The 26,355-nt window shown below is 37.9% G+C and overlaps 3 protein-coding genes across 3 annotated transcripts; 2 read left to right on the plus strand and 1 right to left on the minus strand.

Annotated features, from left to right (window-relative positions):
* Nucleotides 1-1,476: 1,476 nt before the first annotated feature.
* Nucleotides 1,477-12,202, plus strand: LOC105042935 (arsenate reductase 2.2). Its single transcript, XM_010920307.4, has 3 exons — nucleotides 1,477-1,679; nucleotides 1,784-1,922; nucleotides 11,725-12,202. The coding sequence occupies exons 1-3, from the start codon at nucleotides 1,597-1,599 to the stop codon at nucleotides 11,893-11,895; spliced, it is 393 nt and encodes a 130-aa protein (XP_010918609.1). The 5' UTR covers nucleotides 1,477-1,596; the 3' UTR covers nucleotides 11,896-12,202.
* Nucleotides 12,203-15,690: 3,488 nt separating this feature from the next.
* LOC140857466 (uncharacterized) lies at nucleotides 15,691-23,603 on the plus strand. The gene is made up of 4 exons (XM_073256359.1): nucleotides 15,691-15,841; nucleotides 15,983-16,061; nucleotides 19,798-19,893; nucleotides 23,303-23,603. Coding segments are annotated over exons 1-4 (243 nt in total). The 5' UTR covers nucleotides 15,691-15,839; the 3' UTR covers nucleotides 23,369-23,603.
* Nucleotides 23,604-24,064: 461 nt separating this feature from the next.
* On the minus strand, nucleotides 24,065-25,938 carry LOC140857465 (probable cysteine protease RD19D). Its single transcript, XM_073256358.1, has 4 exons — nucleotides 25,431-25,938; nucleotides 24,987-25,106; nucleotides 24,605-24,848; nucleotides 24,065-24,439 (listed from the first exon to the last, which is right to left on the minus strand). The coding sequence occupies exons 1-4, from the start codon at nucleotides 25,911-25,913 to the stop codon at nucleotides 24,156-24,158; spliced, it is 1,131 nt and encodes a 376-aa protein (XP_073112459.1). The 5' UTR covers nucleotides 25,914-25,938; the 3' UTR covers nucleotides 24,065-24,155.
* Between the last annotated feature and the right edge of the window lie 417 nt (nucleotides 25,939-26,355).

Consider the following 26,355-nt stretch of genomic DNA (forward strand, 5'->3'; position numbering starts at 1 on the left):
CATGCGCTTCAACCTTTGGCACCAAAAAGAAATAAATAACTACCCCACCCCCACCAGAAAAAAAAAACCAACCCCACTTCCTCCCCCATCACAAAAAAAAAAAAAAAAAGCCTCGGCACCACCCCACCCCCCAAAAAAAAACCTCCCCCACCCCCCGACCTCGACCCCGACCCCACCCCACTCCCGGGTGGCCCCGAACCGCACCCTCCCTCCCCCTCTCCCCACCCCCAACACCCCCCGCCCCCCTCGAAGAACCACCCCCCTCCACCTAGGCGCTTGTGCCAGCCGCTTCTCTCCCCCATCGGTCTTCCCTTCCCTCTCCCCCTCCGCTTGCTCGGCTCCACCACCACGCCCCTCCTTCGCCTATGGTGCCCCCACTATTGCACTCGTCCTGCCCCAATGCAGATCCCCCCACGAACCCCATACCTCCTCTGGCCCCGACATGAAAATCTTCCTTCTGCTTGAGCTCCACGGCCCTCTTTGTCCTCCATTCGTTCATGGAGCGAAAGAAAAAAAAGAAAAAAAATAAAGAAATCACATGTTGAACATGTCATTCATCATAAAATCGCATTCATGAGGTTTTATGTTTTAATTTTTTTTTGATAAAATTTGTCATTTCATATTGAAATCGCATGTTGAATATACGTCCGAAATTATATGTTCAATATGCAATTTTGCCACGTCACTATCCAATCACCACAACTATCGTAGTTTCGAAAATAAGTTAGATTCGGAGATTGGTTTGAAAATAAATTTTTAAAAAATAATATTTTAAAAAAATCCCAACATGTGATACATTCCCAGAGAGGTTTAGGACCGCAGGCCTGTTGACGTTGGTCACCCACGTCAAGAGGGGGCCAGCCAGGTTGACTTTAACGTCCAAGGTCACAAGTAAAAAGCACCAGCCAAGTCCTGTTTCCATGAAGCTTGGACTGGCTCGAAAAAAAATTTTGGACTGCAGGTTAAGGCCTAATTTTTTTAAAAAGAAATTTCTGGCTCGACCCCAACTTGAGCACCAACCTAATCGGGCCAGCTCAGAGAGTGAGAGTGAACAGAGAGATGAGGCGGGGGGAGAGAGCAGATAGTGAGAATACACGGGAGGCAGGGAGCGAAGAGGGGATAGACAACTTGTGCGGATCCGCGGGAGAACGAAGAGTGAGGAGACAGAGATCGAGTACTCGGCTTGGAGCTCGTACTGGGCCCGTATTTTGAGTCGGGCCCAAGCAGGCCGACTCAGTCTGACCTCGGTCCAAATTTATTTTGGGCGCTATTTCTAGGCCCAATGGGTCTTGAGCCGGCTCAGCCCTTCTAAAAATTTATCGTATTTCTTTCGTATTCTACGTTCTTTTTGACCGTTTAACTTATTTGTTTCGTATTTTACAATCTGCGTAAACTGTTGACACCCTAGACAACATAAACGCTTCATGTGCAAGTTCCCACGTAGCTCCCCAGTTCTGCCGCCTACCAAAATCCCCCCAATACCGGTGTCTGACTGGTTCGTATAAATATCTTGGCGTCGCCGAAAGAGCCAGAAGGGAATCGGCCAGCGGAGACGAGGAAAAGAGACGCGGAGGAGGAGGAGAAAAAATAGCAGAGATGGCAAGAAGCCTCTCCTACATCGCTCCCTCTCAGCTCATCTCAATGTCTCGGAATCCAAGGGTGGCTATAGTGGACGTCAGGTATCATGATGCCACATTAATCCACCTCCAATTATTTCGGATTCATAGATAGAGCTAAGGAATACATTGAGATTTATTGGCATTTGTTCGGTTAATTAATTAAGGGACGAGGAGAGGAGCTACGACGCGCACATAGCGGGGTCGCACCACTACGCGAGCGACACCTTCTCGGAGAAAATCCCCGATCTCCTGCAAGCCGTCAAGGGCAAGGACACCCTCGTCTTCCATTGCGCCCTCAGCAAGGTCCCTCTTTGGAATCTGATTTTTTTTGTTTATTTCTTTGTTTTGTTGGATTGGTTTGGTTGATTGTGCCTGTGGTCAGGCAGATGTTTGGAAGAAAATTGGACGATTTCTTGAATTTGTTGTTCTTTTTTTTTTTTTTTTCTGGAATTTGATATTCTATTTCCTTTTTTCTGGTTGGGTGCTTGGATTAATTTGGTTGATCTTGGATGATTTCTTGAATTGATTGTTTAATTTGTTTTTTTTTTCTTTTGTGTTTTTGTGTGTGTTGGTGCGCGCGCTGTGCGTTGGTTTCACAAGAACATAATGTTGTCCAAGAAAAGAGGGGAGGGGGGGGGGGGGGGTCCACTTTTTGGCCAGTGTTTCTTATTATTGTTTCTTCATTTTTCATGAAGTGCTAATTAGAGAGAAACTTGATGGAGATCTAGAATGGTTTGCTCAAATTTGAGAGGAAAATTTTCCCCTTGCAAAATGATTTCTGGAGAATAAATAATACTAAAGGCATTGGGATTCATGAAAAGAAGTAAAAAGAGAATGAGAATGTTTATTGGAATAATAGATGGTTATTCTTTACCATCATTTAAGAAGAGAATTTGAAGTTCAAAATCAGGGGTTGCATTTCATGGAAATTGATAGGAGGAAGCAAGAGAAGGCGTTAGTCATTGATATCTTCTTACCATATTTTTCAAAGCATTGCGGTGCTTCTTTTAAGTTAACTTGGCTGCTGGAACATTGAGCATGACTTGATTATGAATTAGATTACGCCTTGTTTCTACATCTAGAGGTCAAGGTCCTGCTTATTTTCTGAGCCCATCATGGAAACGGAATACACTTGATACATAGCCAGCCCTTTGGTTCCTACAGGTATCTAATGTATACTGTAGGAGGGAATGGAATCATGACCTATTTATGCAAACCAAACTTCTGATTATTTGATTGTAGCAAATCGATTGACTTGGGGAAGAAATAATCACCCATTATGCTAACATCTAGACCACTAAGTTGTTGAAGATCTCTACTTCCATCTACATGTAGAGTGTTCAAGGTGGAATTCATAGATAAGCCCTTCCTCTTGCTGCTGATAATTGTCAACTTACCATTTCTTCTTGTGGAATTTATATGCAGTTATCTTTACAAGAAAGTATCTCCCATTAAATGCAAATTATTGTCATGCATTGCTATTACATGTGGTCTATATGTGCATGTACCCATGCTAGGATTATATCACCTCTAGGTATGCAATGGTCATAAAGCCAGACCACATAACTTGATTACTATTTTGTGCAAGTACCATATAAATTGATGGAAGCACAATTTTAGCCTTGGAATTGTCCATGCAACTAGTCAACACTTATCTTTTAGGCATCGGAAGCAAGATAGTCGAGAAAAGGTCTTTATATCCCAAGCAATCTTTTAAATGGCAGTTGTGATATGTGGGCACCATACATTCAAGAATATATGCAGTTAGCTTTCTAGCTTTTTAAAATAAACAAATAAATAAAATACTATTGATAACTTTTTTTTTTGGATAAACGATAGACCATTCACTAATCACTACTTAGTATTTAATACCTAAAAGCAACAACTATAACATGTAGATATTATTAATGATATCTATATCTAGCCAGCCCAAAATCCACATGCAACCCAACTATCAACTAGAACCTATTGAATTCGCATATGTGTGGATCGCATTTGTAGCTGTACAATTGTAAGTAGGCCATATAAGAAGTTGCACAATGCTATGTGTATCAATTTTCCCACCCACATGCGGCCTGAAGGCATATATTAACTGCATTTAGGGAGAGTGATATGGACGAGGCAATGCATCTGCATATGCAGCCACATGGACTGCATTTTGAAACAATGATCCCGAATCTTAACATCAAGACCAGGAATAATGCAATATTGCAATCTCTATATGTGTGCGTGTATATATAGAGAGTCATATGCTATTGTATGCTTGGGTGCAGTATTGTTAAAGGTCCCAAGCGCATTTAGGTGCTAGGGGTCCCTGGAGACTAGGCGCTAAAAATAGAAAAACAGAGAACTAGCTATAGTCAAAAATTTTAGGAAGTAAAAACTAGCATCCTATTATTAAAAAGTAAAAACAAAAAAAGATCTAGCTATAAATAAGAAGTTCAATATGTAAAACCTAGCTCTAATCTAAAAATAATCAAATAAGTGCTTTCTAAATTTCTAATTGGCTAATCCTCCTCCTCCTCCTCCTCATCAAGCAAACCAGCTTTATCATTTTCTTCTCGTTCCTCTCTAATATCTTTCTCATACTCGTCATCAGTCTCCTCCTTTGATTCATCTACAACCTACACTTGGGATGGTGTTAGGCGATGAGATGAGATGAGATAGAGTCTGATGGAGATGCTTCAGCTTCTACCTTCTGATTCTTTTAGAAAATTTCAAGAGCCTCATATAGGTTTTTAAAGCCCCTTTAACTTTCAATGATGCCTTTTCAATTATAATTTATTATAATTGATCTTTTCTATGTACTATAACTGACCTTTCCTATTTCTTACAAATTAAAAATTAATACTTGCTGGAATCCTGTGCTTTTTGGGCACCTCTGAACAATGCAGAGGCATGCACCTGAGGGCTGTCACCTCACTAGGGGGTATAGAGGCGACGGCCCTTACGCCTAGTGCCTTTTGCACCCGAGGCAAGTCATTAATAACATTGCTTGGGTGGACCAGAAAATTGGTCCACCCACCTTCAAAATCAATGATAGACCATCCAAATTCAAATCCAAACCATTGGATATGATCCATACTATATAGAAGGTCTAAAAACTAAAACTCATATATTTAGATGGTCTTAACCTATGCATGAAGTCGATACTAAAATGAACAATATTGGTTACACTAGTAAAATATATGCTAGGGTAATTGAAAATCCATTTCATGGATCATGATCTGTATATTTTAAGAAATGGGTAGATTTAAATTCATCAAGTTTTGACGATTACATCATGGTAAAAACATAGTGTCATGCTATTAAAACTGTCCATTTTGAAACTTGATTAGGTTAGAGACCACCAGAACATATAAACTTTAATCTCTAGGTTTTCTTTAAGTGTAGATCATATTTAATGGTTCAGATCTTAAATTTAGATGGTCTATCATTGATTTTGAAGGTGGACGGATCAATTGCTATAACATCTCTCTATCTCTCTCTCAATATATATATATGTGTGTGTGTGTGTGTGTGTTTATTACATGTATATGTGTGCATCAGTGCATGTATAAAGAGCCAGCTAGGGCTTGGACTTGAAGTAATTACTATTTAGGCCCAAAGAGCACTAGCCCTCTGAATTAGATTTATGGCCAGAAATATGGAAAGCATGTGATGGTGCAGTTTTACTTTATAATTGCTTTTATGATGATACAGTATGTCGTTGTGACATAAACACAATATTCACCATCCACATTCCCAAGAATGAGGAGGTTCTGGAATTTAGGCTTATAGGGTAATCATTTTATCAACAGATACACAAAATTTCATCAAATTTATGCCTGAAAATTTCAAGATGATGTAGGGCTTTCTGACTTCTTAAGATACCATGCCTTCCCATTGCTATAAGAACAGTTTTGCTGATAAACTTCTTGTTTCCTTTAGTTGTTTAATGAGATAGCTATAGGAACTTGTGTTTTGTGTGTAAAGATGATTGTGAGAACTTGACAACATGAAATTTTTTTTTTTAAGGTGCAGATGGGCTTGATCAATCTTTCCAAGCCTGGTCTATTTCAAATATTTAAGGCACAATTCTTAGCCAAATTTATATACTATATTGAGTGTTATAGTTTTGGAGAATCTTTTTGTTGGAACCATGTTATTGAGTTGTTTGGAAATAAATACTGGCGAAAGTAGTAACAAATTTTTGTTTGGTGCTGCTAATGACACAAACATTGGATTCCAAGAGTGATCTCAGCATGGGTTGGGTACCTACAGATCATGTTCCATGTAATAAATGCCAGTTGCTAGGTGTTTATAAAAGAAGTGTATTTACCTACATTCTTTACACAGACAGATATGCACACAGAGACAGATGCACCCACACAAACATAGACAGAACAGACAGACAAACAGACACGCGCGCACGCACACACACAGATTGGATGTTTAATTACTTGCAAAATAAACTAACATAAAGTATGTTTTTGTTTTTCGAAATCCATCAACATCTGCCAATAGTTGGAGTGTTGTCCAAGCAAGCACTCTGGTACCTGAACCCACAGTCCATGACAATTAATGCTAGTAGCTGGGACTTAATAAGAGATGGATATATGTACTTACAGACAGAGATTAAATAAGGTGGCACATATCCATGTCATAATGGTAGAGAAGATAGATCATCGATAGTTTTTTTTTTTTTTTTTGTGGGGGGGGGGGGGGGAGGGTGGGTGTGGAAGAGATCTTGGATTATTCACTTCCTAACATTAAGTGGCCATTTGCTTAGTTAAATTTGTCTACATTCAAATAATTTTTGTTATTTTTGCAAAATATGGTGATTGCAAGCAATATTTTAAATCCCAGGGATAAAGATATCCCGATTTCTCCATAGAATGGGATGCCTTGCTGTCCGGTCCTGTTCCGACAATAGTCTCGGTCATGCATCCCAGTGGATGTCCTCTGTCTTTCTCCGCTTCTTCTTTCCTTCCTTTCTTTCTTTCTTTCTTTCTTTCTTTCTTGTTTCTTTCTTCCTTCTTTTCTTTCTTTTCCTCCACCTCCTTTCTTTCCTTTCCTTTTTCTTTCTTTTTCTTCTCCCTTCCTTTCTTTTTTTCATTTTCTTCTTTTTTTCTTTCATTTTTTTTATCTTTCTTTTCTTTCTTTCTTTCTTCTTTCTTCTTCTCTCCCTGCGTGTATGGGTTTTGGAGTTCCAAGTCCGTCCAGATAACATTTTCTCACAGGCACAGGATGGGACAACTAGGATGCCCCCTGTCCTGCTAGGATGTAAAACCTTGACTGTATGTTTGAGTTAAAATTTTTCTCTCTCTACGATAAATATAAGATTCATTCTTAGGGCCTAATAGCCAGTGATGATCGTGTGAAATTGAATCATTTCCAACAAGTATTAGAATTCAAGGTATACTATTGTATTTAGAAACAAGATCTAATCTCTTTTGATGGTGAGTTGTTGCTAGGCTCCAGCAAGCTAGCTCAGCTTGTCTGCTACTTGGTTTTTAGGTCTGTTAGGGATATGATTTAAAGATTGGATGATTTGGTGCATGAAGAACTTAATGCTTTAGGTAAGTAGCTTTGGTTTAGGCCTTTCCAAAGAAAGCTTGAGGCAAGGGGACACCATCTCCTTTACAATGATTAATTTCTAAAAGGGCTTGTTTGAGGCCTACCTAATGTTGTGCATCAAGACAAGCATCTAATAGCTTGAAAACTTATAGGTGATAGTATTTAAAGTAAGGTTTGCCGTACCGGTACTGGATCCTGTATCGGTGAAATTCTATTTAATGTCAGTACACGGTTCGGTATGGTACGGTAATGTCGGTATGCTTCGGTACGGCGTACCGGTATGAGACCGGTATGGTATGGTATAGACGGTATGGGACGGTACAGTATTCCGTGATTTAAAGTGTGACGAGCATAGATTGTATGAACGCTTTTGCATTGTTATATGCCTCTTATGTGGCTATACATAACGGGCTTAATTAGTTGAAAAACTCATGGAAGGAAACCAATAATTGATCTCTGCATAATGTTTTGCATAGATTTTTATGCTAAAATTTGGTATTGTATGGCCTATTATCGTACTAGCTTTAATATTATGCATCTTTATGAGGGTTCTCACTTGCTGAATTTAGGCACATTATCTAGTACAAATAAAATGCTTCTTTCATACCATCTCACATTTCTTCTTTCGTTCTTTCTTTCTTTTTAAACTTAAGAAAGAGGCACATGAACCTTACTATCTTGCAAGAATTCAACATCTCCTAAATAAGAGGCTAAATGCATCTCTTGGCCTTTTCTAACATCCTTCTGTTTTAATCTTTAATTTGTATAATGCACCTTATGCTTGACTCAAGATTGCCTATGGTACCTAGTCTTTGATTTCTTCTACAATTTGATTGGATGAAAAGTAAGGTAAAGTTCTTCTCTTGAACTTTTTATCATGACAAGGAATTATCAAGAAGCTGTAATTTTTATGGTGATGAATTATTTGATTTTGATTCATTCTAAGGAAAAATAAATGCTACATGATTGGTCCCGGTGGTGCACTTATGGTAAGGTTTAATAAGAGGGATAGTACGTAGGGCGAGGAAGTTGCTTTCTAATGAGGGTAGATTTCTATCAGATAAATTCGATTTGGTTGACCTGCAGGCATGCTTCTTACCTATGTTTGGAGCCCTTGATTTTATTGTTGACAAAGTTTGCACAGACTTGGCATTTTTACACATACTAAATGAATCTGACTTGTTAATTATTATTTTTTTATGAGAGAACAAGTGACACTTATGATAATTGTTGAAGGTTTAAAGACTATGAAATGTGTTCTCTTTGTCTAAATTCTAGGTTTTGCCTTCCCATTCTGATGTTAAACCTACTACTGTAGGAAAGTTTCTTTCCCTTGAGATACAAATGATGTAGATGCTTGGCAATGAAAAGGGCAAGGTCTCTAGCTTCTCCAAAAAGTGCTTTTTTTGACTTATAGAAGCATTTTTCTTAGAATGTTGCCAAACACTTATTTTTCTTGAGAAGTGCTGCTTTTCTTAAAAGTCACAAAAGAGCTTTCTTTTAGAAGTTGCAAAAGCACTTTTTTGAAGCAGCATAAGTGTTGATGGAAAAAAGTTGATTCAGAACCCAAAAGCACTAAAGATTTTTTAAACCCTTGGATTTACATATTTGAGTTGTACGCTTGCTGATGGTAGCTTGTCAGGAAGAAGACAATTGGTTGTTGGAGGATGGATCAACAGATTATTTACTACTTTATTGTTCATTAATGGAGTTCATACGCTGGTGTTTGTTTTTATGAAATTCAGTGTTTCTATTTATATCACAAGGGACATGTTGACTTGGATTTAAAATGGTCCTTTCCATTCACTGACTTTCAAACCTATACTAGCTGGTACTTTGTGTCATATGTGATTTTGATGGACAATTTGGAAAGGGAGACAAGTAACCTTATTTATTGCATCACACGCTTATGGGGTGGCCAAGGCACCAGCTGATTTGTTAACTAATAAATGTACCACATCCTGCATGGTTTCCTAGTTGACCGTGTGTTTTTTCTCTTGAACTCCTTGATCTCTCTAGAGCTGATGCTAATGATTGTAGTTTTAACTTTTATCAGTGCCTAGACCCTTTTAAAGGATGGCCCAATGTATAAGGCTCCCACTATTGCAGAGTCTAGAGTGGATCAAATGTTTGCAGCCCTCCCCTAGCATGCAAAGAGGCAATTTCCATATTTCAAACCCATGCCTTCCAGGTCACTATGGAGCAACCTTAGCATCGTGCCAAGGCTCACCCTCACCTAGACCCTTTTCCTTACAAATATTTTAAAAAGAAAAAAAAAAAGATTGACCTTCGAAATGCAATCCACTTCCTAAAAGGGTATACATAGATGTGTTATCTCTTGTATTAGAATGGGGTACGTTCGATTCTCTTTAAATTGGTGAAGAATTTCTGTGAAGTGCTCCAACCTTCATTTTTTTTTAAATTTGCTTTTTATAGTTTGTGCCTTTTAGTCATATCTAACTGAGGGAATGGATTTTTTTTTTTTAATTTAAAATGATTCTTAATCATCATCAATTTTTCATTCGAAATAAAAGGGAAAGATGGAACATAAGGCCTCCTATTGCTACTCAAATACAAGCTTGCTTAACTGTGCAGTTTATTAGTTTCTACTACTCCAATGCAATTGGTCGTTTAATTTTTTTTTCCCCTTATCTAACATCTCTCCTCTTCTTTAAACAGAAATCATAGTCCTATCTAAGGGACCAACAAGGTACCACAAACAAAAAATGAGGATCTTTTGAATAACATGTCCAAGAACTTGGAGCACCCAATCATGAGTGTGGTGGACCTCATGAGCTTTCAAAAAGAAAAGTTAATGCCAAGTCATTAGTAGCTTCTATAGGTTTCGTCTAAGTGTTCAAGTAAGCAGGTTCAAGGCGTTATTTGAAATATTATGCTTATAGCCTGAACTAATGAGCTTTAGTCTTGTTTCATGTTCCCTAAGGACTTGTTGGGTTCGCAGGAAGTGGAGGAGAGAAAGTGTGGTCAACGGGAAGTGGAAAATCTCTCTTGTTTGGTTGGAGTTTTCAAAAAGGAGAGATTGAAAAAAGTTATTCTCATGGGAGTACAATTCCCATGTTTTATGGGAAAAACCCATGTAGGACAAGGGATTTGAAATTCCTATGGGATGGGAATTGGAGGCTATTTTCTTTCAAAAATATCCTTTTAAGCAATCAAAAGATCTACAGCCGATATGAACATTCTCTCCATTACAACGCCTCAAACCCTTTACCATGATCTACAGCAAAAAATATCCTCAACCATTATAACTTTTTAATTTGCAAACAATGGTAATATGTGAAATATTGTAAGGTTTTTTCTTGTATTAAGGGTATAATAAGTATTTTATATAATTTTTTTAGGAAAGTGGATGCTCAACTAAATATTAGCCACTCTGGAATAAGCCAATTTTCGATGGTCAACCAAATATGCCAAAACCTTTTTCTTAGCATTATATTCCCAAGAATAACATTCCAGAAAATAAAATTCTTCCTACGATCCAAAGGAGTCCTAAATGTAGATTACAATGAAAGGTGTGTCACAATTAGTTCGTAGAAGCTGCCCCTCAAGGAAAATGAACAATAAGAATATGTGAGATGAAGTAAAAGATGAAAAATGCGATAAAAGATCAGTAGTAGGGGATTAGCTAGAAAAGAAATGTGAAAATGAGTAGAAAGCAGAATAATTAGGCATTACCCAAGAAATATTTATCTATCCATCTTTCTATTTGTGTGTCTATGTATTTATCTATCACACATTTTCTTTTTAAACAAGTTCCCTGCTTTATATTCACTATGTAATACCAATCGAAGGAGAGGGAAAAGTACATTGACTAAAATAGGGAGTATTTTTGTCAAATATACCTCAACAATGATAATATGGGATTATCTTTCTTTCTTTTTCAAACAAGTAGACCACTTTATATTCTCTATGTAATACCGATTAAAGGAGGGGCACTTTCTTTTGAACATGTAGTCCACTATATTTTACTATGTAATACCAATTAAAGGAGGGGGAAAAAGTACATTGACTAAAATAGGGGGACTTTAGTCAAATCTATTTCAACATTGATAATTTATGGATCATAGCAATCCAACGACAAATGTTCATTTTCATAAACCATGCATGTTGCACATCCCAGTGCTTGTAAAATTCTGTCCGTCCTTCTATTGAATCTCATTCCTGCTTCTGCTCATTTTTCTCAAACCATGGTTTTAGGATCCAAACACCTGTTTCCTCAAGTTTTACAGGTTTTTCATTTATTTTTTTAATGTTTTAATGCCGTTGATCTGACATTCTACACATTCTTTACAATATGGTGATTTTTTTTTTCTGGTCTCTTGTAGCACTTTGATCTTTGTCTACAAATAAACCCAGATTCTCACCTACTAATGACCTAAACAACTAATACTCTAATAGCTACCCCGAGACACGTGCAGTTGACCTAGTGTTTGCTCAGGGCTTTTGTCCATCAAAGTTGTTTCAGTTGCCAATTCTAGTTTTTCATGTGCCTCAAAATTTTAATAACCTGTATCTGGTTTTGCAGGTGAGGGGGCCTTCTTGTGCACGCATGTTTCTGGATTATTTATCTGAAATGAAAGAAGATGCAGGAATTAGTAAGGTTATGGTTTTGGAGCGTGGCTTCAATGGATGGCAAGCTTCTGGCCGACCTGTTTGTCGCTGCACTGAGATGCCCTGCAAAGGTGAAAGCCCGTAACTAGCTGCCCAGAACAGTGATAATGGTATCCGATTAATCCATTTAGAGCAAAATCTCATCACAAAAAATGAATCATCTGCATGCTAGACTATGCAGGCATATTGCTTAAGAATTGGTGATCACACTGCTGGTTTGTATCGGGTTTATGAGACTACATGATTTAAGTATCAAAATCTCTAATTTTATGGTTTCTAATAGTTTCATACCGTCCAAGCACTTCACTTTTGTTGGTGTACATGTTACCATGGCAGTGACCTTTTTTCTGAGCAATCAGTCAATTTGACTTCAGAATTTTTAGCTTTGGCCATTTCAATTGCACTATACTAGTTTTAGTTTGCATAGGTCATGACTAAATATGGTGAGGCGAGGCATGGTTCAAAGAGCTGATCCAAATTGAAGGGATGGGTATTATTATATCTATGCATGTTTCCATTTTTTAACATATGCTGAAAGTTTCACTGGAGTTGAGGCTAGCAGGCAAGTAGGTGTTGAAACTATTATTATGTTGGTGTTTAAATTTTGGTTCACAGAATAGATTAGTGGAATTGCATCAATCTTTCTCAAGACCATGCCATTGATAACCTTAAGTAAGGTTGATTTTGATGAATTTCTTAATGGGTGTTTAGTTCGTTGGAATCAGAATAGATTGGAATGGGAATTGGAATGATCATATCCCCCAAAGTGTTTGGGTCATTATTGGAATCAGATTTGGAATAAAGATTTGAATTCTTAGGAGAAAGTGGAGATTGGGTCATTCCTATTTTATCCCGTTATTCGAATTAGAATAGAACTCCTAACTTTTTTCAACGAAATTGTTAGAATGGGAATCGTCCGTTTTCATTTTAGAACTCAACTTTCTCCAATCAAACACCTCCTTGATGTGTGTGTGTAACAAAGATCACCTTAGTTGTCATAGTGGGTAAAAACCCCTGGTTGGCAAAGCACAAGATCTTAACTGATAAGAATCACACGTAGGCTTCGGACCTATAATGTTGTTTTGAGGATGTACAAGGATTAAATTGCACAAGAAGTTGGTAGATGTGCAAATGGCACAAAGTATAGATGTGGATGGATGGTGTTGCTGTCGGAAGCTAATATCGAACTATGATTGGTAGATGTGCAAGGTGATGGTGTGGTCGGCTCTCCTCCGAGGCATAGTTAAGAAAGAAGATAAGGACTCGCGATCCAAAGACATAACTGTTAGAGTATCTCAACTCCAAGACTGATATAGAAAAGAAGAGAGTTTTTTTTAGGTGGGGATCCTCCCATGCTCAAATCAGTTAAAATTCAAAGAATAATAGAAGAAAAAGTATAGAGAGTGGCAAGAGTAGTCAAATAAGAGACTTATCTGAGGATTTTTCGATTACTTCCGTTGAGGGTTTGTGTTCGGTACCAAAATAGACGGGGCGTGCATTAACACTTAGCAGCGGCTCCCATCATGCAATAACTGTATAGTAATAGACATCCACATTACTTTTATAGTTGTAACTATTTTAATCATACAATCATCGTCGAGATAGTACAACTCCCACATGATCGTGCCTTTAGCTTGTTATGATCTAAGGTGAATAAGGTCAGACATCATCAGGTTACATCACTTTAATTAATCTCGAGATCAGGCAAGCTAATATTGGCCAATCAGAAGGCCTAGAGGTAAAGTGTCATTTTGGATTGGACTGTTGCTAGGCTGATCTTGATGTTAAATTCACATAAGAAAATCATGGATAGCCATGATTGAAGTTGAGCATATGCAATGCCCATGAGAGGAGTGTGGATGACCCTAATCCACACCTGGTTACAGTTATACTAGATACAAATCGTTGCAAATTATTTGAGAGACCTCCCGTTACGTTTCACAAGTGTTTTTAGCGTGGGATGCGCGTGCCAGAAGCCAACAGATGACCCAACTCATTCATATAGAAAAGAGAAAAGAATGTAGGGTTTCTGGTGATATGCGAAGAAAAGAGAGAGAAAAATAAAATTCATCCTTAAGGGTGTGTTTGTATATCGAAGGTATAATTAACCACCTCCTAAATAACTTTAACAATAGTTATTTATCACTTAACCAACTATTAAGTCATTCATAGTTACGGTGATAACCACTATTAATGTCATTGCATAGAAAGTATGGCGTTTGGTTGAAATTATTAAACACCTTTCTTTGCTTTTATGGGCAAAATATTTATATCCAATATGAAAAAAATAATTAAACATCTTTCTCTTGTGTGTGTATATATCAACACACAAGAATATTCTCATCAAAATTTACTGTCTTGGTATCGGAGCTTGAGCCGATACATCTTATTACAATACCGTTATGTGGTTCGATACAGTATGCTGTCTCAATATTGGATCTCCTAATGATATTTTACTTTTTACTATATCGATACGTGATATGATACAGTATGGCAAACATTATCTATCCCCATGTATCACATCCATCTCCATTTTATAGTACAATAAATAGGAAAATTTATTGACCTGTTTAGAAACTTGGATCATCATCACCAATATGCGCCATGCCGAGCATGCACCCCTATCGACCTTGATCGTTATTGCCACATAAATATGAGAACGCATTGAATTAGTAGGGAAAATCATAACTTCAAAAATTTCCTTGATTTGGGAAGCACAAATCAAAATAGAATGACATACAGTGACGGGATTATAACTACGGACTCCTCAAATGGTCAACACGGTTGCATGTCCTTGTTGAGGTGCCATGCCGAAGTGCAACCTTCACACACCATCCCATCATCATTGCCTGGCCTCATGGCAACAACAGTTGCCTAAAGGCCATCTAAGTTGTAACCTTCAATAACAATATATCTATGTGTGATATATTAGTTGCAATTTTTAAATGCATGAGTCATGGCAACATATATGCGGAGAAAGAAAGTTGAATAAAATATCACGTATGGCAGAACCAATCAAAGGACTAAAAGATCACCATCAAACCTAATATTCCACAGCACCACATGATGACCATCACAAAGTAGCAGACACAGCAAGCCATGTAAATCAGCCTTTGATCCATACCAAGGACTCAAAAATATCACGGAACATCCACGTTGACCATCAATAGGGGGCCAATAGCAGAGGTTAGTAGGGGAGGGGGGGATAAAGCCTAATTGAAGCCTCTTTGGTGGCGGAGAGAAGATCGTGGGAGAAAATATTCGTTGTAAAGGTGGTATTACGTCATCATTGTAATAAATAAATAAAAAATTAAGAATAAATGAAATACATGAGGATAATATAGGGTATTATCCATGAAAATCGATGTAATACATGGCAATTGATAAAATATAAAATTTTTTATTAATTTATTATAAATTTGATACGATGTCACTATTGTAATGAATATTTTATTCAGACCGTGCTGGTGATTGGAGAAGCAGATCGTTAAGTTTGAGGTCAATCAAGCTTGTAATTGATCGGATAAAGAATTATCACGTACATGTATTATTCATCTGCATTCTTTTTAAGGGAAGATAGGAAGAGCAAAAATATATAGATTTGGCCCTCGATGAACGCAAGAGAGGGGCCACCCAATTCCTGCAGAAATATCCTGAGGGGATCAAATCTCTTGCAGGCAGGAATTGCGCTTGTTGGCCCGCCTACTTGCAACCAATCCTGGGCTATGTCAAGCCCGACGCTAATCACTACCGCATCCCTCACCTGAGGCTGAGGGAAGAAAAATTTTCTCCCACGGGATTTGAGCTCGAGGGTGTTGGGTTGGACCACGCCCAAATTGGCTGCCCAATTAAGGAAGGAACAAATCAAAGCCAAATCCCCCGGATTACTGAGGTAGGCACTTAACTTTTTTTTTTTTATAAAAAAAACATTTGTTTTAAAGATCGTGAAGAGGGATCCGGATCGGCTCCAGCCTCTGCCTTCGCCTTCGCCTTCGTCGATTTGAGAGAGATTCGCCATTCTACGCGATCATGGAAAGTGCCTCGGATTTCCATGTTCTTCCGCTGCTAATTCTATGCTTCTTGATTCGATAACGACTCTGATTTGAATTGTATTTTGTTAATTGGAATTTTTTGTTAGTAATTGATGGATCGTGTTTTTTCTTGAGATTTCAGGTGTGCTTAGCCTGCCTTCTGCCCCTCTTTCTCATCCCAGTCGTCAACGCCTTGCCGTTGCTGGTGGATTTCATCCTCGTAAGATCATCTCCCGATAGAATTTTTTTTTCTTTGGATTATCTTGAAGTTGGGTTCTGATTCCCGGAATGAATATGCTATATTTAGGTTATTTTTCCATGAATAACATCGTGTCAAATTTCCTTGTTTTCCCCTTTGGGATTCTGTGAAAACTTGGTTTTGCTTGGCTATTTTCCTTTGGAACTCCTATTCTTCTCTTCCTAGGTCTTTGGTTGGATTTATGCCAATTTCATTCATTTCTGTTTGGTTTTTGGGGCTTGCGAATCATTCCTCCTGGACTATGCGTGTCATTTTACTTTTATTTGTTGACTCTAAATGGTTGCATGTGTATTCTTTTTTATTTTTATTTTTATGTTTTTGGTGGATGTTGTATGGATATTCTCTCAGGTGGTAATACTCATAGAAACTTAGCTTGGAAAACGGAAGCAAGAGCTTACTAGGAAATTTACATAAATAAAAGCCTTTTCAAGGAGGCGACCCTTTTTATGCTGCTTTGAGGAGGCATGCTTCCTTGTGCAACTTGGAGGGGGACAGCTTCTTATAGGACTCTCCTTTCATTATTCATTTATTAGGATTCTTCATGTTAATTTGATCTGCAAATTTGTAAAATCACCAAGGTTGTAAATCATACAGCAACACATTGAACTTGAATATGATCAGTGCAAGGATTAATTGATTCAGATCTCTCTGATCTATTACTTATGTAGCTTTTTTTTTTTTTTTTTTAAGAAAAGGAGCATTGAGCATTGAGTTGTTATATTTGCTCTCCCACGCTCCCTCCCTCCACCCCCCCCCCCTCTTTCTGAACTATTTCCACCCTATTTTGAATTTATTTAGATGCTACTCACCATTATTAAGCTTATGATCATAGTGATGTATTTATACTATTATTATAACAAGGAAACCTTTCTGAGTGTAGTTGGATAAGTCTCCAATTTCGAGAGCTCATCATTATTTTGAATTGTTGGATCATTTACTGAAGATCTAAAATTAAGTGAGTAGGCTATCATCTTCAAGGAAATGAAATCAAACTTGCAAAAGTATGAATAATTATATATTCATTGTCTCATATTTTCAAAGCAAAAGATGTATATGTACGTATTGAAAAAGAAAAACAAATTCATGAGAATTTACTAGAAATTCAGGTATAATTAACTTATGACGAGGAGATTAGTTTATCAATCAAAAGTTTAGAGGTCTGGTTCTTAACAACATTTGGCAAGTAGGCTTAGGCTGGGCCAGGGATTTGCTTAATCTAGGTTCAGCTGTTCAATATCATCTGAATCTGGGTCCAATATTTGCATCCAATCTAACCTGCTTATAGATTGGGTTGGGTTGGGTTAGCAGTTCTAAGACCAATGGGAATAATGTATTTTATCGGGTTGGTCTAGATCCAAATGTGTCTCCATATTCTTGGGTTAGGTTGGGGTTGGATCTGGTATCTTTACGTTATTGGCGGATAAAGAATGTCCTGAACACCAATCAAATTCTTAGTTCTTGTATGGCAACGTAAATGAAATTCCATGTTTGCATTATAACTAACTTTCCTAGAAAAATCCACAAGAGCTTGTTGTATTATAGCTATCTTTGTTTCACAGTGGTGATTGAGGAAACGTTAGGTGTATTTGAATGGAAATTTATATCAATATATATTTTACTGTTATACCAAAATTCCAGACTGCCATCAATTTGATCATCTCCATGGCCTCATCTGGCTGTAACTGTTTTTATGTTAAGTAAATATACCCCCAAAAAATTCTTACTCTTACTCTTAAAAGAAAACATAATAATGCACCTTGAAAAACTAGGAATATTTTTATCAAATTACTTAATAACAAAGAAATTAGTTAGATCTTAGGATCATAACAATTGATATGACCTTATGTTTATTGTACATGGTGAGGATGTCATTAGATAATCACATGTGCTATGACGTGTATATATAGGTTTGGTTGGGTATGGACATGTCAAGTTGGGCTCCTTAGCTACATCACCCATTCCATATGTTATTTGGGATAGGTTTGAATTGGGAATTAGACTTGAATGAAGAAATGGAAGACCCAAGCCCAATCTTAAAGTTTGATTATCCAATTGTATAAAATAGTAAATGGATAACAACCATCCATCTTCCCCTCAAGATGAAGCGAACACCAATTGCTCTAATGTTTCATTTCCATAGTTCTAGTTGTTTGTTGTTGTTGGATTGTTTTATAACCTAAGTTCAGCCTCAAAGTTCATATACTTTCAGAACCAGCTTGCGTATAGACTGTTTGGGCCCATCCCGACCTAAGTTAAAAGGAAATCCATTGAGCCTAACAAGAAAGGAGCAATTAGAGAAAGGACCATCAAGCAATGGAAGCTAACCTTATAACCCAAACCCTCCCCTCTTGTTGGTTGTGGTTAGCACTTACAACTTTTATATGTGGATCAGCCAAAATTCCTGGAGTACGCATTGCAGAATGATCTTAAGAATTGAACAATAAAGCTTGGCTGTCTATGCTCCTTGACAGCAAACCAATTAAGAGACATTGTACACATGTGCCATCCTTCTGAGCCTCATCAGTAACTTGACAATGCTTTGGCCAAGGATCTCACTCAATTTGAGGTTCATGGCACATGTGGTGTCTAGCACTAGTTTTTGGTCCGAAAATCGCTGTCTGGTAGTACCAACTAGTTCAGTGGATCCTTGATTATTAATCAAGAGAATATGCTTTGAAGAATTCTTGTTCCTTTACTTGGGGTGATCATTAATTGGAACAGAGAGGATTGGGGTTGGAGGAAAAATATTATTTAGTTACTGGTCACTACCATAAAATTTTGAGCCCAGGCATAAAGGGTGTCCCACGTCTTCCTTTTCTTTTAATATAAATGTTATTTTCAAGGAAACAAAAAGTGAGAAATGAGGCATCTATCCTCTGTGCATCCCCACCATTCTTCCCACATGTTGTTTAGTTGTTACAGCTAATATCCTTCAACTGCTATTTGTGAATTTTTTGCTTGCTTATAAGTGGACCTCGGATTCTTTTTTCTTGGCAGTCCAGACTCCTAGCGTAGTCAGCTATTCCGATGATCATCGTTAGTATTTAGAAGTCAAAAATTGTATCAGGTAAAAAGGTTTTAAATTTATTGAAGTTGTGCTTGATGTTCTTTGATATAGTGGAAGTGATGTTTCCTCCTGTAATTTTTAACCATTTTTCCTCAATGTGTATAACCTTATAATTGATTATTTTGTGATGTCTTTTAGTATGTAAGTTTGGGATGGCATTGATTTGTACAATGGAACTAATAAAATCCTTCTATAATGTTTTAATGGTTTCTCTTTTAATGAAACAAAAAATTGTTAAGACATCTATTTTATTTTTTGAAACCTTTCTAACTAAGAAGTTTTGTCTTCTTGCCTCATGCTTTTTGATGCTGAGATTTTATCATGCTAATTAACATGGATTAGGAAATTGGGCCTCTACTTAGGCATAAGATGATGTATAGCATGTATTTGTGGACCTATAATGCGCCTATAAATTGGATTGTTTCTAATAAATATGAATATGCATAAATGACCAATTAAATTACAAAACGTTACCTAATGGAAAATAGCTAAAAACTTTTTTTTTTTACTGTGAAATTACCTAGTATCTTCTAATGAATATAGTGTTTGTGCACGATTATTTTCTCTTGTTACATTATTCTAACTTGCTAAGTCTATTTGCTGGCACTCGGCCTTTATATACTATTGCAGGGTAAGGTCTATAGACTTTTTGGCTGGGAGTACAGGAAACCTGAAAGGGTTCCTCCTGCTTGTCCTTACAAGCCTGTGAACAAGAAGGATACTCAAGTAAGTTCTGTACTTGTGCATCTTGTTTGGTAAGAAATGCATGCGCAACTCTATTTTGGTCCCTAGGTTCCTCAGGTTTTATCAATTTGATCAGAGAAGAATGTTATAGTTTGTCTTTTTGGAATAATAAAGCACTAGACACTGTGTTTATTGATTAACCATGACAAGTACAAACTTTGCAAATTGGAATTCTAATTGAGACTTTCATAATGTAGTTGAAAATTAATTTATGAAAAAAAAATTGCCTAACGTTAATATCAGGAAATTTTTGTAAAACACTTTGAACAGGTTTCGGTCCATGTTAGTGTGGTGCCTGTATTACATGGACATTCATGTGATGCTCCAAGAATGTGTGTTGGATATATATCCATATCAGATAAGCATAAGATATTTTGCATAATTACCTTTTTCTTTTTCAGCTTTCATGGATAGGTGGATGATACTTGACTCTTCCAACAATGAGTTCAACCCACCATAGTAATGTTGAGTGACCATCTTTTTCCTTTTTAAAGGATGATCAAGGATATAGTCACTGAAGTAACTTCGCTAGGTATCCTTTTTCTTATACCTGTGAGCAAATTAGGAGGTTTGAGAAACAGTGAAAGACCTTAACAAGTAATATCTTCTAATATTTTCTTCTATACAAAACTAAAAAACAAATATATAATTTAGTATTTTTTACTGCATGTCCCTGTATTTTTTTCCTTTTTACCAAGTCAAAAACTTGGGCACGTGTCCAAGTCCAGTTTTCATATCCATCTCCATACAACACTGGTGATGGCACTTAAAGGCAGTGCCATTCTGCACTAATTTTAATTTTAGTTTTTGACTGCACCATGCCAAACTTTGGAATTATTGTATATGAGGATGCCCCGAAGTTGGGAATTGAGACTTCCATTTTTTACCCTCTTTTTATGCTAAAGACTGGATTAGCTAGTCTGTAGAGGTGGCGCTGCAACCAGGACCTAGAAGTTTGATCTAAGTAGAGAATGAATGCGGAGACAAATTTGACTTTACAATTAAGAGAATGTAATTCTCATTGAGCAAAAACTTTGCTTGCTGCCAAGTTGAAGTAGAATAATTGGGTTAAATATTTTTCTATTATTTGAAAATCCAAGTAGTATTACTGGTTTCAAAGGATGATGTGGATAAAGATAGTCTAGATTTTAATATAATTTCTATTACATTTAAAAATGAATTTAGGTGTTGCTTATCACAGAACAGAGCAGTGCAACTTTTACCAGAAAATTTTGTCTGGTGTGTATTGATATAAATTATTAGACAGAAATTTGGCTGTATAATGAAACCGACAGTCCATGGACATGATGAACATAGTACCAAATGAGGGCCCTATGACATAGGTGTAGCTAGCAGAAACCCTTTTTTTAAGAGATTATATCAGGTCATGCCATATAGAAGGATTTTTCAAAAATTCTGGCAATAGAAAATTTCCAGAGAAAGAGGTGGCTATGTATCTCTCAGACCTACAGTATAAATATCAGCTTTTATTCATACTGCTATACTGAACCTAACTGTATTTAAATGGAAAAACAATATGCTCAAAATTGTAAATTCTTAATCCTTAAAAACAAAAAAAATTGTTGAAATTAGTTCGAAAAGAAGGTACCAGTAATAAAGTTTGACCACATTTGCAATCTCAGAGGATCTTGCACTGAGGCATTGTAAGTTCTCATAGGAGTAAAAAGGTTTTGCCAACTTGGCGAACATAGTTATTCAGAAATTTGTCTGTAATGAACATGTTCACATAAGAAAACAATGTTTGCAGAATGGATTTAAGAGCATGTCATTTGCCTTTGTTTTCAGTCTCAATTATTTAGTTCTGCTAAGAGATTCTAGCATAATTTTCAGGTCTAGATATTGGATGTGATGTAGAGCCAATTTGCAAATCTGACCTTAAAAGTTTTTGATATCTGAAGTCAACAGATCTCCCAAATCTGGAAATAAATTTCAGTTTTACTGTTCATTTCAGTCATGATCCATATGAGGCAAAACCCTTTTCTTAAGAACAATCAGTTTATGAAGAAGAGACTAGGAAAATGGGATAGACACTCATTTTTGCATAAATTTGGCACCTCCCCTCCCCTTTTTACCGAGTATTTTGAGTGGTTCCTCCATACTTTTTACTTGAGCAATACTTCTGTCTCAGACATGAGAATGAATAACCTCTTAGTAGCCTTGTCTGATGAAAGTTCTGCCAAAAGCACCCACACTTGCATTTACGTCTGCTTCCCATCTGCGTCTCCAGCATTCACTCTGGGCTTGTCCTCTAGCAGATTTGAGAAGGTCTCTTTTTCTGGGGTATGTGTCTCTAGAGTTCACTATTTGTGCACTCCTCTCTTGCCCTCTCGTGTTTTCTTCTCCTAAAACCTAGCCAAAAGTTTTTCTATGCGTGTCTTTTTTTTTTTTTTTTTAATTGTGCTTTTGTGGGAAGAGGGGCAAGAATTGGAAATGAAAGAGAAAGAAAAGATGTCATTACTCTGTGGCCAAGGAAGGACACTTGATAAATGGCTGTGGTTTCATGAATTAAGTGGAAAAAAATTGATGGATGACTACAATCCTGTAGATAGACACAGTTTATTGATGCACCAATATCTGTGTATTTAGTTCACCACATTTTCCTACAGAACACATTGCTTGAGCTAGCGTCTCTTGTTTTCCTTTAACAGTATTCTGCTGTTTAAATTTACAAGATTTTGGTACCGGATGAAAGATGCTTGCTGCAACAAACCACAAATGTTAAAGCATGTATGTAATTATCTAAGCATTGATATTCAGTATACATGAATCATCTTATCTGAGAGGATTTAAGCCTTAACTTTTTTAAGTGGTGAAGTTATAGTTTTCAATACTAATGGATCATTGTTTCACATGGGATTATACTCTTTCATTAGAAATATATTCTGAACAAGGAAACTCTCAAGCTCATAAATGTGCTGGGTGTTGTAGACATTCGTTGTCTCGTAAAGTTAATTTAAGAGTATTAGATAATGAGGGCTTGTACTCCCATCAACTGTCATCGTTGCAAACATGTTTTGGTTAAGACCAATTGCTGTTTAAGTGCAAGAAAAAATAATTAGCAATCACATCTTCTACAATCTACATACACTTATGTTTAGCTTGAAGATTTGGCTGATTATCTGGTATAATATCCCAAACCCTCTCTGTCAGCAAAATGCTTAATTATTCTGGATTCTGATACTACCTTCAGAACGCATGCATAAAACTAATTTATATTGAGATACTCGAGATTCTAAAGATTATCCAACACCCCCGCCAGAAAAAGAAGAACAAACAGTCAGCCCAAAAAAGAATGCTGTTTTTTATTTCATGGAGAACTCCTGTGATTGCCTGAAAAATGCTTACACTGTTTTTTGTGTATTTTTTGCAGGGTGGCAACGAAACCCTCACACAACCAGAGTCTCAGAAAGTCGCTGTAGATGATAAGCAAGACTGACGCTCCGCCATTCTATTTGCTGCAAAGTTTGTGGGGTCCATGTGTAGCACTTCCTTTGCTTGCAGATGGATCACGATATCCAAACTTCTGGAAAATAAAACATAAGTATTGTAAGACCAACAAGCATCATTTCTTTTGCAAATTGTTTGCTGCCCTTTTTTCAACATAGTACGTTCCCCCATTCAAACAATCAAACAGTGATGGATTGCATTTGTATGGATGCCTCTGTTCTCCATTTTGTCTGCTGCTTTTCAGTTGTTGGGTAGAATGGATTACAGAGAGTTGATTGTTATTTCTCAGCCATGAAGTGGACGCAGCAGGAGATGGTATAGACAAATACTAGGAGGACACGTGTGGTCATGTTTTTAGCCCCACGTAATGGATAAATCCTAAAGACTTATATAATATCAAGGAATACAAATAATATCTGCTCACTCTTTTTTTTAATGAGATTTCGAATTATTACAAATACTAACATGATTGTTGCAATTGTCAAATCTTATACAAGACAAGACTCCATCTTCCTTTTTGATTTCCATGCAGATTAGTTTCATGGTCACAATTGCCCTTTCTGATTTGCCTTCCCCCGTGTGAGAGATTCCGAGCTGGTTGGCACTCCTCTGGGCATTAAGGCTTGGTAGGAGGCAGAAAGGTTTATTGATGCATGTGTATGTTAGATTTTGTAACAACAAAATATCAAATACATAGTGAACTTTATTTGCTATAGCGTACTTTTACAGTGCCATCTAAGTTTGCGCCTCTAAAATTGACACACAGAGACACACTTTTAACCAGTTTCTGTGGCCAATGTTGCTGCCACCGCAGAGACCATGCTATCGATTCCGCAAATGTTATGGTCTCTGCAAAGTCGATAATATCCATTTTCTCCCCACCGCTTGCCCCATGAGTTCTTTATGATCCAGTATGGCCGGTACCCAAGCCTCAGAATGGAGAATCCTCTTGCTCCATATCCAACCAGCAGCACCCCATGGTTTATCCACCGCCTGAAGCAGATCAATGGGCATGAGATACCTCGAACATATGTCTGCATGAAAGCTGCATTCAATCCTACTGCAATCCAAAAAAAAAAAAAATCACAAACGATCAGTATAAAATCAGCCTAAGAAATAAGCTTACAACTTAAAAATGAGTACATGCTCTGCTCTGGAAGTGCTCTGGAAAGACACATGATTGCAATAGCTGGAAGTCTTATTAAGATATCTGCAGGGGTTTTACCTGCAAGCGGACCATGATGGACTAGATTGGCCATGATCTGGTCTTCGTCAAGAGGTATGTTGGTGAAATTTGTGATCCGAACAGCAACTAAACTTTTGTTGAACCGGCATTCACCTTGTTTTCCCATGTAAGGATAAGACTTCTCCTCTTCTAAGCCACCTGCTTGCATTAAGTACTTGTAGGAATTTGTCATTAGCCCACCACTACACCCATTATTGCATGCATCCTTCTCCACTGCATCACACTTCATATTTACAGACAACAACAATTACTAAAACTACTAAAACGTATCAGAGGTTAAAAAGAAAGGAGAGAAGAAGCAGAAGTTTAGAGGTGTATTCCTCCTCCATATTAAAGGAAGATTTAGCAGTAGATGTACAACCGTGTGATCGCAGTCTACGAGCTGCTGTTCGCTAAGGCTGAGAAGCTTCCCTGTTGCAATAAAGTTTGCTCCTTCAACAGCTCCAGTTGTGCTGAATGCCCAACAAGATCCGCAGCTTCCCTGCAATTAAAATACCAAGCCATTGGCCCGTTTCACCAAAGTAATTGTACCACAACTTCATACTTGATGTAACTGCACTACCTACCTATTTGTTTTTTTTTTTTTTTTCCCAATTTCTATCTTTCTAATCTATCTATAACTATATAATTAATGATACAAGTTTAGAAACTGGTATAGTTAACAACCTTTTGACTCTCGACGCTCGTGGTGTTGTAGTGTGTTATACAGTACAGACACCGGTGTCGATTTAGACCAGCCAATGTCTGCAACCGAAATCCCGGATTCACGTAGATTAAAATCTAGAGAGAGGTCGTTCGTCCTCACCTGCATCTTAACGTCCGTGACGGCCCCCTTCTTCCTCCAATCAAAGTTTGATGGCAACCCGTCCACCTCCATCCTCGGCGCAGTCGGAGACTCCGCGGAGGCGCCGCCCTTATCATCCTTCGCCACTATTCCCAGGAACGCACGCTCGAACTCCTCCGCGGTGAGGTCGGAGAAGGGCGTGATCCCGTGCACCGCCGTGGGATCCAGCGCCTGGTGCTCCGCCGCCCTCGCCAGGTTCCGCGCGAACACCCCCAGCCGGTGACCGTACTCCTCCCGGCTCCCGTACTCCTTCCCGTATCTCCTCATGAACGCCCGGAATCGCCGCTCGGTGGCTCCCACCCGGCGGTGACCGGCGAGGTCCGTCACCGGCCGGATCTTGGGATCCTCGATGGGGTCCGATGCGCCTGGGGAGAAGGACAGCAAGTAGAGAACGGCGGCGAGCACCGCGGAGAAGGATGGGGGGTATCCTCTTCTCTTGGCCATTCTAAGGTGGTCGGCGAATGGGTTTCGCGCTCTACTCTGGTCTATAATGGGATCGATTGTGAAGTTTGAGTTTGGGCTGTATTTTTAGTCATATTACAGGTCTACCATGGAGAGTGAGCTGTTAAATTTTGTTTATCTGAAAGGTAGTGGAGTAATTTAGGGTGGTGGCTGGGCAGCGGTGGCTGCATGCAAGGGTTTTTTAAGGTCCACGTGGATTGTTTGGACATCCGCGTGGCATCACGGGAGCACTTTGCGTGAGGATGAGGGTAGGGCTTTCAGGGCCAGTCTGTGATTGTGTTGGGTTGTACTTGGGCCATATCATGGGTCTACAACTCGAATTATTACCCAACCTTAGTGGGCCGTTTGGTCTTTTCCATTAGCCATCGTACCAAATTTTAATATTAATTTTAAAAAATATTTAGTTAGAAAAAATTGGATTCTA

The sequence above is a fragment of the Elaeis guineensis genome, chromosome 4 (assembly GCF_000442705.2).
Source record: "Elaeis guineensis isolate ETL-2024a chromosome 4, EG11, whole genome shotgun sequence".
NCBI classification, from domain to species: Eukaryota; Viridiplantae; Streptophyta; class Magnoliopsida; order Arecales; family Arecaceae; genus Elaeis; species Elaeis guineensis.